Source organism: Mizuhopecten yessoensis, unplaced genomic scaffold, assembly GCF_002113885.1.
Source record: "Mizuhopecten yessoensis strain PY_sf001 unplaced genomic scaffold, ASM211388v2 scaffold259, whole genome shotgun sequence".
In the NCBI taxonomy this organism is placed as follows: domain Eukaryota; kingdom Metazoa; phylum Mollusca; class Bivalvia; order Pectinida; family Pectinidae; genus Mizuhopecten; species Mizuhopecten yessoensis.
Window position 1 is genome coordinate 253084 of NW_018403457.1, and position 11306 is coordinate 264389.

An 11306-nucleotide genomic window follows, 5' to 3' on the forward strand; every position below is an offset into this window, starting at 1 on the left:
GGGTGTACATCTCCTTTAAATTGTCCTAATCTGTCTATCGCCATCTTAATCTGTCATTTTTAAGTGTAACGTCTCTGGTCAACTCCATGAGTACGTGGTTGGACAGTGCTGGAATTGTTAATGTTAGCTGTGAGCGCCGAAATGGCAGCTCCGGCTGTATGCTCCCCAGGGAGTTGAGAAATGTATTGGATGGTTGCAAAGGCCCTATAACTACAGATAATAATTTGCGAGCCGCTTGAGACGACCTCCGAACTAGGCTATGCTAAAGCGGTATATAAGAACCTCGAATTATTATCATTATTATTCTCCTACCTGGAAATAAGATCGGCGCATGGAAAGTTGCTATAGGCTGTGTTTCTATTGTGAAATTTCAAACATACGCAACTAAATGTTCCAACATATTCAGAATTTTTGTAAAATTCTGAAAATCAGCAATTCTCCATGACTTCAATAAATAAGGCTAGATATGTTTTTCCAACACATACTCCATCATCTTATTCCATGGGTTCTTGGTCTAAATCTATTCGCCAACATACCCAACAGTCAGGTACAGAACGCGATGTCTCCAAATGTAGAAAATATTCGTTATAAAGAGGTATAAATATCCTATGAAACACTGAAAATCATCTCTATCTATACATCTATAGACAAGGGGAAAGATGCATTACAAGATTTCTTTAATGAGTGTTCTATAGAAAGCGGCAATGTTAAATGGCACATACATGATCAAGACTAAGCTCAAAACATTCGATGAATTTTTAGTACAAAAACATATATTAAACCAATTAACCTTAAGAAATATAATATTGAATTAAGACTCCTTAATTCAAATCTTTGAAACGGTATACAGTTCGTGGTAAACTTAATTATTCGACTTGGGATCACTCAGGGTGTAATTTTAACGAGTGATTTAAACGAGGACTTAATAAAAGAAGCTAGCCTTTGATAGATAGATATATGATGTGGGTGTGGAATCCTGTGGTAAACTACACAATGGCTAGCGCACTTGCCTTTCACCAAGGCGGCCGGGGTTCGATTCCCCGATCGGACATGAAAAGGTATGTGGTCACCTGCCCGACCACGTGGATTTTCTCCGAGTACTCCGGTTTCCTCCCGGGCCACACTAAGATCACCGCACGCTAACATCCGGGCTAACAAGAGTGATTGATATAAGTTGAAATAACTTGTTTCATAATTGTTGTAAAATAAATATCAACTACACAATATGTTTACCCCATTATACATATGAAAACGACATTTCAAATATAGCATATCTTAACCAAACAGAAACACTGTCACGTCTTCAGCGCTGCTGCATGGTTCCTTTGTGTATGTGGTTTTTTCAGAGCTGAATGTTAAATCATTTGACTGTTCGCACGAAACAAAAAGACAAACCGCACAGTACAAGGTTGAAACGTTCGTTTAAGAGCCGAAAATGTCATAACTATCGAAATTAAGTTTGATTTTTAGGCTTTGCTTTTTCTTATTATATCAAAAGAGACCGTTAATTGGTAGACTAACTTGTGAAAAATAGTCTTGAATCTATATTTTAACGTTATATTTAATAAAATTGATTTAAACTTAAAAAGAAAAGGTTCTACAAATATCCTTCTTCACTTGTATGGTATATTTTAAGCAAGTATAGTTTAAACTCAAACTCTTGATCAGTAAATCTTGACCTCTCCGGGAAACTCAGAAATGAATGCTCGAATCTTTCCGGAAAGATCCGATTGTTTCTAGGGCAGTCACCGACCGGAGTGAGAGTTACGTCCCTTCGACAATCTGGACTTCCTTTGTCGGCAACATGGCCAAGTTGAGTGGAAAAGAGATGCGAGCAGCAGTGAAAGGTTTGCCGTCTTGTTTATATTTGACAAAACATTTATTGATTAAACATGTTTACCTTGCTGAACACAATGTTATTTAATAGGCCTTCAGTTAATAAGATTCACAAGTGACTGTCTTTTCCAGAGATGCTGAAGGGAGCGGACTTGAGTACTTTGTCTGCGAAAAAGATTCGACTGAAACTTCAAGAAAAATACGGAACAGATTTGTCCGAGAGGTGAGGATTATGCTGTGGAGCTTGACCTAACAGCGAGTTATTGGATACTAGCTGATATCTATAGAAATAGAAAATATTATTCATTTTATGTTCGTCAATTTTCATTGAACCAACCGTTGGTTTGTACGCCAGAAGTGGTTTTCAAACGTATTTCTACAGATACAATTTTGACCCGGATTTTAAATTGTGGAAAACAGGAAAAAAGTGTACTGTAAATTTTCAACCTCATGAAACGATTGAAGACTTTTATGAGAAGTGATGGACAGTTTACATGGATTACCATGTATTTTTTCTACTTAACACTGAATCAAATTATGTTCATTTTCTTCATCAAATGGATTTTTAAAAATATAAGACTGTACCTAAACAAAATGGATTGTTGTTTTGCTGAGAAAAAAGCAAATAATTGATTGTGATCCTAGAAATTCATTAGTTTAGCTCAAATCTCAGACCATGGGGAGGTAATTCCTTTAGGGTCTGATATATGTTGACATTTTGAAAATGCCTTTTTTAGAATGTTCTATAAATTTTACTCAGGTTTAACAAATTTTACTTTGTTTAAGGTGGCAGTACCCAAATCGGATCATTTTTTGCAAAAATACTTATAAATATAACAATGATGTAGTCTTAGAATAGATAGCCATGCACTATTTTTTGACTACAGATAATTAGTTTTTCAGTTCAAATAGCGCAAGAAAACGTAATTCAAACTCAAATGTCAATGTTTTGATTACATTTTTAAAAATGGCGCGTGCGACGACTATGCACTATGTTTTGGACTATAGGAATAAATTCACACTATAGAAATACTTTTTGTCATATAAATTCTAAAGGTCATCATAAAATGTTGATATGCTGAAAAAAAAAATTCGTTTAAAGCGTACGATACTGCAAAATTCAAGCCGTGATCCAATTTGGGTACCGACATTCGCAAAAACCGGGGACGCTGATTGGTGACTTTAGAGCATTTTATAAAAATATCAAGTGAGCCCCGGGTGCTAATTTCGTTTGTGAGAACACCCATTGATATTCTATTTTTGATACAACCATAAATGAATATAATTCCTCCTCAGATTTTTCAATGATTTAATAAAATGATGGTTTGGTGATCCGATTTGGGTACTGTCACCTTACCTCTAATCTCACGAAAAAATATGATTGTATGGGAGTATTAGCAGGAAGAGAGTAGTATGCTTCCAACGATGATATCCTGGCTAGTAAACGTCATTTCCTGTGACATTTCAAAATTTTGATACATTTTGTTGCAAGATATAATTAGAAGTGTTCTTAGTATGATACTTTACAGTGATTTTGTATGCTCAGTTTTAAGGAGGCAGGACCCAAAAAAGATCAGTACTGAACTCGGATCACTCTTTGCTTAAGTACATATAAATATCAATAAATATGTCAAGTTAGACTACAGTTAAGTTATTACAATAATTTATATATATATTTTATAAATGATTTTAAAATGGTATTAAATGTTCCCCATGTTGATCAAGTATATTCTTGGGAAACATTCATTAAACATCATAACTACAGTTTTATAATTACAAATGATATTATAAGTGACTTCATTAGGGTATATATTGCCTATGCTTGGTATTTAAATATATTCAACCTGCTACTGTTTTTTTTGCATGTAAAATATGATATATATGGACATTTTTATTTAATCAGGAAGAAAGAGATTGATACCATAGTAATGGAGTTACTTGATGATGAAGAGAAAAGCGAGGAAGATGACAAAAGTAATGGCAAAGATAAAAAGGAAGAGGAACAGGAAGAAGAGAGTAAAGGAGGGGAGGAAGAGAAAGAAGAAAGTAAAGGAGTGGAGGAAGAAGAAGAGGAAGAGGAAGAAGAAGAGGAAGAAGAGGTTGATTTTACTACTTGTGTACAGACATTTTGTACCAGATAATCTTTAATTTCCTAGTTCTAACACATTATTGTGTCATCTAAAGGTACAGTTGTGTGACAACACAACGCACCAAAAATAGCGTGCGCACAACATCGTTCGCACATGGTGCACACAACTGTGCGATTTAACAATCGTTCGCCAAGTTGTCGATTCTCTCCGCACAACTGTGCGATACGGTACAATTTGTAGATAAATATTATGGAATGAAAAAAAATACGGAAAGCTTGTATGCATTAATGAAAGCTGTATGTATTACTGTAATTTCTCATCACTGTGATAAAGATTATGTACAGTTTTGCAATGCGTGTAACACAGCATTACAGTGACCGTTATACTGTCAAGAATGGGTTTGGCTCCAAGGTAACAGAACAGGTAAATAACAATTTGATGAGTGACCGGAATTTTACCTGGCCTGTACCTGACACATGGAGCTGATATGCGATACTGTATGACCGTAATGAAAACACAACTGGACATTTAGTATTTGTTATTTGCAGTTTGCCTATAGCTCCCCTTCACCTGGGGTTTTCACACCCCTGACCCTACCCAACGAAATATGTAAGTGCCCCGAAAGGGGAAAATTACAGTCCAGGTACATGTACAAAGTGGCTATGTTTACCTGTATACGGCGGGACTGTGTTGTAATTTTACATGTGTCAATTAAGGTCGTTTAAAAAATACGGAAAACACAATTTCTAAATATAAGAAAGTATAGACATAAAGATAAGCTTATAGGTGTAGTTAGACTATAGAAACTCATAAAAATCAAGTTTATATGTTTAAAAAGAGAAACCGTACATGTATATATTGTTATAGTATTCCTCAATTTACACCAACCATGATTGTTATCGCACATTGTTTGTCCATCGTCCAACTTTTTATCATTCGCATATCGTTCACACACCGTGCAAACATTGGGCGCACATCGTGTAACGTTGTGTGATCCCACAACTGTAGTATATCATGATCACTGATTCACTGTAGTATATCATGATCACTGATTCACTGTAGTATATCATGAGTATTACTTGGTCTACTAGAAATTGTTTGTCTCTAAATGATATACGAATAAGTCTATTGCAAATTGATCAGTTTTAATAGATTGAACTGTGACTTATGAAACTGTTTATTTTGTTTTTGTGTTGAAGGAAGAGGAGCCACCAAAAAAGAGACCAAAATCTCAAAGACAGATAGAAAATGAAAAATTGGGTGAAGTGACAGTAAGTGTCATGCCTTTGCTAATGACTTTCTACAGTTTCTCAACCTAACTAGATATTCCATCATAATAGTACATGTACATATGTTGATTTTTTCTCTGTTATTTGCTCATTGTATGGCAGATAATTAATACAAATTACTTCAGGACCAAGTGTATGCTTCTGTGACATGGGGCCCTCAGGACTAATCGTTACCCAAAAACACCAGCTTGACTTTTGAAGCGATTGAGTAAGGCGCACACTTAACTACAGTCTGAAATAGGTGGCAAGATATATGATGATGGGATAGCACTATAAAATAACAAAGAAAGGGAACTTATATGATTTTGGTCGTCCTTCAAAGACCTAGAATTTATTATTTTTTTGGTAAAATTATGACTCAGAACACCTATGCAAAAGTCTTAAAAACTGAAACAGATTTCGTAACAGTAATAATATCTGGCCTGTACATGTAGCTGGCAAGAGTGAAAGGCTGCTCTAATAAGTAACCTTGACCCATGATCAAGGTCACAGCAGTCAGATGTGTTGAAACTTTGAAGATTTAATAAGAATAACTATGCTTAGACATCTGACCTGTAAAATGTATACATTCCTAGTTAGGATGTGAGGCTGCCCTGATTCAAGTTTTATCAAACAAATATAAAATCAAATGATGCTATCTTATTGCTTCTTGATCATGAGTGGCTAATATAAGGCAAAGATTACAATCTTTTTAGCACGAAAGATAATTTGCCAACAAAATTGAATAACAGATATAAAAGCAAAACAGGTCTCTTTAGCTTAGGCCATTTGTTTTGATGAAATAGACATTAAAAAAAACATCAACAAGAACACTGGAGAGTATTTAAATTACTTTGGTTTCCGTCTAAATACCATTAAAAAATTATCAGTGTATTCATTATTATGGTAAGAATTATAATCTGAAAGGTAGGAAAGAATGCAAATTCAAAACTTGCAGCTATTTTACAGGATGGTATGGATGATGAAGAGATAGCTCGCCAACTACAAGAGGAGGAGATTGGTCCTCGCCGAAGTAGCCGCACGCCTAAACGACCACCGGTAGGTTATAACATTGACACGGAGTGCCTATGAGCTTAAATTATAGTATGATGCAGCATCCATCTTCTCTGTGTGAACTTCTTTCTTTGAAAAACATCATTTGAAAAAAAATCTGAAAATAACCGCTAGGTCTAAAGCAATGATACCGGTAATTGGATATGTTGTGAAGACCAGCAGTGTGAATCTTTTTTTTGTCATATTTTGTTTAGGTTGGCTATAGATGGGTAAAAAGCCTTTAGAATATTCCTTTAAAATTCCATTAGGCCTAGGGTCCTGAAATTTGTCAAGCAGGAAGCTTGGATAGTGTGCTATAAAGTATCTGCATATAAATGACAATGAAGAATAGAACTTTAAAAGTTAAAAGTGTTAAAATGTCAAAAATTACAGGTAAGATTTTCTAAAGAAGCAGTTTTTTTTATTGTGAATACTTGGATACGTTAGACAGACCAGTAGGTCTCACATGTGTGTTAAGCAATTACCCTGATCTGTGTTCAAGCTCAAATAGGTAGAAGATGCAAATATGTTTAAAAATATAAAACTTTAAGGTCTTAAGTTTCATGCTTTTAACTGTAAGTGGCTTGCTGGGATGGAGGGCTTTAATATTTCTTCAAATATACTGTATTTCAATTATTGGCTTAAGATTGCAGGCGTCAAACAGGTCCTAACTTCAATTGAACCACTTGACCTGTAAGATTCTTTCAAAATTTCAAATATAACTGCCCTTGATCATCCATATCACATGATTATATCATATTTACATGCATCAGACATCAGCATAACCAGTTGAGTGATGCTAGCTCTATTGGCCTCTTGTTAGATGTTGAGTTATTACTGGTAATTGATGTACAGCTATTACAGTTGTATCACAACTTGCTGCCTGTCATGTTTTCTTCTGTAATTTGGAAGTTGTTGATTCTAAATATATCATACATTGTATACTAGCAGTATATTTACTTACAATTTGATTTCCATATTGTTTAGAAACCAAGCAAAAGAAGCAGAGAACACAAAGGTGATGGTGAAAGAAAAGGTAAGTGGAAGTACTTATATTTACCTAGTAAAAGGTTGACAGTGAGACTCACAAGAAAGTAGGGTTTACTGACTGAAAGATCATCTTCAGATGTTTTAAGGACTGTTTTACTATAACATCAACACTAACTTTTGAAATATGTAGTAAACTACATTCAAGTCAAATTTAGGAAAAAAATAGATATTAAAAAGTTTTGAATAAAAGACAAAACAACTGATATTATATTTATAATGACAAATCTACAGAATATGATGAGTTTTTGCTAAAATTATCTGTTAGTTGGTTTATACCACTCCCAACAGGTAAACATGTAATAACATGAAAATAATCTGTAGTTTGTGTATTATTGATGGTAATCCAGAAAAATGTAACAGACATTTAACATAAATCGTATTAATCTGAAAATTCAGAAAGAGACCTATAAGCCACCAGAGGTCACACAAGGCTTGCTAGATTTACACTCAACAGGCATTCAAAAGTACCAACCAGTTAGGCAGATAAATTGATGGATTAGAATAAATGTCACCCTAGAGTACTACCATTGTCGAACATGACCATAATATTTACTTTTTTCCAGTAGCCTCCATTACTAATTATCTATTGCATTTGGAATTAAAATTGAATCATAAAAAAATTTAAGCACGGTTTATCAAGAAAAAATTGATAAGGAGCTTAGATATAGGGAAAAATATGTTTCCCCTTTTTTGTGTGATGAAGAGGTACACTGTATATTAAGATCTTATCGTACAACAACATTTGTTTGCAGGTAAGGGCTATGGGAAGCCCTGTCTGCTGTCTCCAGCTTTGGCTGACATTATGGGCACTGATCAGGTGATTATTCACATACATTGACATTCCAGGAAATATTCAACTTCATCTATCACTTAGGCCTAAACAAACTGTGTGATTTAGAGTTCAACCTCTGTGACACTAACACATTGTTTGTCAGGGGAATATTTTAAGTTACTTAATAGTTTTACATAAGGTAACGTAGAATTAGCTAATTAAAAGTTGCCATTTACAGTGTGTCCAAGTAGTTTAGGACATGTTTTCACAACCTTTTATTTTGGCGTTACTTCTACATTCGATCCATTCACCAAGGCCCATATTCATGAAACTGTTCTCATGCTCGAGCATGGATTCAGTGCTCAAACCAACTTTCTTGTAACTCACTTAAATCTTGTGACACAACCCAAAGGTCAAGTGTAAATATTGAAAACGTTATCAGGCTATCTGTCTATCCAGAATTTTTTGAAATCACTGATAAATTGTTCAATATATCACCGGAACAAGAAATTGGCTTAAGTACAGAATCTGAGTTTGAGCGTGAGACACTTTCATGAATACCCGCTCAAGACTTATTGAAATAACAATCCATGATATAATAGATTTGGGATTTTTAGCTCACCATCATCTGATGGTGGGGTATTCAAATCAAGTCTGTGGTCCTTCCGTCCGTCGTCCGTCCTTGAACAATTCTTGTTAATAGTATTTCTCAAGAAGTACCAGACGGATCTGTCTCAAATTTTATGTGTAGGTTCCCCTTGGTCCTAAGCTGTGCAGGGCAACTTTTGAGACTGATCGATAAACAACATGGCTGATGGGCAGCCATCTTGGATTTTGATAGTGAAAGTTTGTTATCGCTATTACCTGGGAAGTGCCAAAGGAATTCAAATTTTTCTCAAATTTTATATGAAGGTTCCCCTTGGTCCTTAGCTATGCAGGGCAACTTTTGAGACTGATCGGATAAACAACGCGAGGGATCTTTCTCAAATTTTATATGTCATGTTATATGTAATTTAAATGTGCTGAAGCATTGTGTTAAATGCTGTGGAAATATTTCTTCCCAAATATTTGGTCCATCAATATGTCATTTGAGCCAGTGCTTCAATTTATTTGCTCGCCCAAAAACAATATTTTGGGACAGCTAATGCAGGTTCCCCACTATCCTTTATTGTACATGTTTACTTTTGAAACTGATCAGTTAAACAAAATGGCCTACCGACAGCCATGTTCGATTTTTGACATTGAAGGTTTGTGAGTACTATTTCTCATTAATAACTTGAGGGATCTTCCTTAAATTTGATATGTAGTTTCCCCTTGATCCCTGGTTGTGCATGTTATATTTTGAGACTGATCATAAAAACAAAATGGCTTAAGGAAGAACTTAACAGATCTTTCTCATATTGCAATGATCGATTCTGTTTCTTTCACATTAAGTATTGTACTAGTAAATATGTGAAATGACAAACTCATTTTGAAGGTTGGCTTTCATACACATCAGTATTAAGTTTAGATCAAAAGTTACCTCAAGGTGCATTTACTGTTAACATGACTCGATCAAACAGATTAGAGGAAAGAAGAGAAAAGATCGAACTGACTAAGAACTAATGAAAATGGTACAATGGCGGGCGCCAAGATCCCTCTGGGATCTCTTTTTAAGTCCCCTATGTAATTTACTCATCCCAGAACTTCATTATTTGGAGTATCAGAAAGGGTTTGTGATAAAATTCCTTTTGCTTCAAATAAGGTAACATCTTGTTTACTTTTATATATATATGTAAGTTATATAGTACCATAGAATTATGCATTGGCCAATATGAAAGTAACTTTCATTTTATAGTTATATTAAGCTTGTGAATTTTTGCTGTACCAGGTGTCCAACACAATCTCTCTACAAATTAAACATATAGGAAACATCCACTTCTGTAGAATTATAATTTTGTATTCAGTTTCAAAATATGACCTGACCTAGTTGAAGACAGAATATATATGTAGAGGCAATTTTAGTTTAAGCTTATCACAGTTGATACACAAAAGTAACAAAATTATGATATTATAAATGATTAGTCAAGATTAACATCGATTGTAAGAGTTATTCCCCTTGTATACTTGTAGTGTTTTTTTCCTGATATTAATCTATATATATCAAGAGGCTAGGCTTGAAATAAACAGACATATAAATTTACAGAACAATTGTTTTTGTTAACAGATGCCCAGATGTGATGTCGTGAAGAAAGTTTATGAAATTGCCAAGGAAAGCAGCCTTCTGGTAAATGAAACAATAATTTTTGAAAACATTCATTTGACATATATTCAATATAAATACAATATATAGAAATTGTCTTTTTGTTGACATATTGAAGTTTCTTGAAAACTGACCTTTGAACTGATGATTTTGATTATGACACTATCTGTATACTTGCTTCTTTATTTTACAGGATCCAAAGAACAAACAGTATATGATCTGTAATGATGACTTATTTCGTGTTTTTGGTAAGAAACTTATGCTGTAATGTTATTTCAAAACTTTCAAGATTGCTTTTGTAAAATGATATTAATGACCTATAAAAAAAAACAGGGAAGAGTGCTGGAATACGTTCTTTTTTGTCGATTTTTGTCTCGCCGCCACGAAGTAGCGGTAGCGAGACTTAAGGTGTTGCTCGTCAGCATGAAGTTTTTGCATTTAACTTAGTTTCACTGAAAGTATAAATGCTAGACCAACATCTCAACCCATGCATCAAATGCTGGATGCAGCCTACCTTTCATGATCCATTGACTTTGTCAGCATCTCCATCAACATTAAGTTTTTGCATTGAAGTTTGTTTTTCTGAAACTATTAAGTGCTGGACCAACCAAACTTGACATGTTCCTTGATGGTCAAAGGGGGGCACAGGCGAGACCTATCAATCCGAATGGCTTGTTACATTGTTGTTTGGCCCTAGATGGCACTGTAATTGGTTTCCTGGTTGTAGGAAAGAGACGGGTGCGTATGTTTGGGATGATGAAGCACCTCACAGACCATATTACAGACCCTCACAAGATTGACAAGAGCTGATAAAGCTTCGCCACCGTGTGATAGATGATTGGTAAGTTGGAGATTTCTCCATAGGAATTACGCTTTTTGTCCCATTTTGTGATAGAGTTCTTGTTAGAAAGAAACACACAATTTCTATATCACTTTTTATACGCCAGTCGAAGATGGGGACGTATTAAGTTATCACGTGAGCGGGCGGGCGGGCG

General features: G+C 34.8%; 1 protein-coding gene across 1 annotated transcript in view; it reads left to right on the forward strand.

The window, feature by feature from the left end:
* Window positions 1–1767: 1767 nt before the first annotated feature.
* LOC110445712 (cilia- and flagella-associated protein 251-like) overlaps window positions 1768–11306 on the forward strand; it is a 15949-nt gene continuing 6410 nt past the window's right edge. Inside the window, exons 1-10 of the mRNA XM_021490494.1 lie at window positions 1768–1847; window positions 1969–2059; window positions 3740–3953; window positions 5126–5197; window positions 6164–6253; window positions 7235–7283; window positions 8050–8114; window positions 10276–10335; window positions 10505–10559; window positions 11039–11152. Of these exons, the coding sequence (XP_021346169.1) occupies window positions 1805–1847; window positions 1969–2059; window positions 3740–3953; window positions 5126–5197; window positions 6164–6253; window positions 7235–7283; window positions 8050–8114; window positions 10276–10335; window positions 10505–10559; window positions 11039–11121 (822 nt within the window). The 5' untranslated portion in view covers window positions 1768–1804 and the 3' untranslated portion in view covers window positions 11122–11152. The remainder of the gene's footprint in view (window positions 1848–1968; window positions 2060–3739; window positions 3954–5125; window positions 5198–6163; window positions 6254–7234; window positions 7284–8049; window positions 8115–10275; window positions 10336–10504; window positions 10560–11038; window positions 11153–11306) is intronic.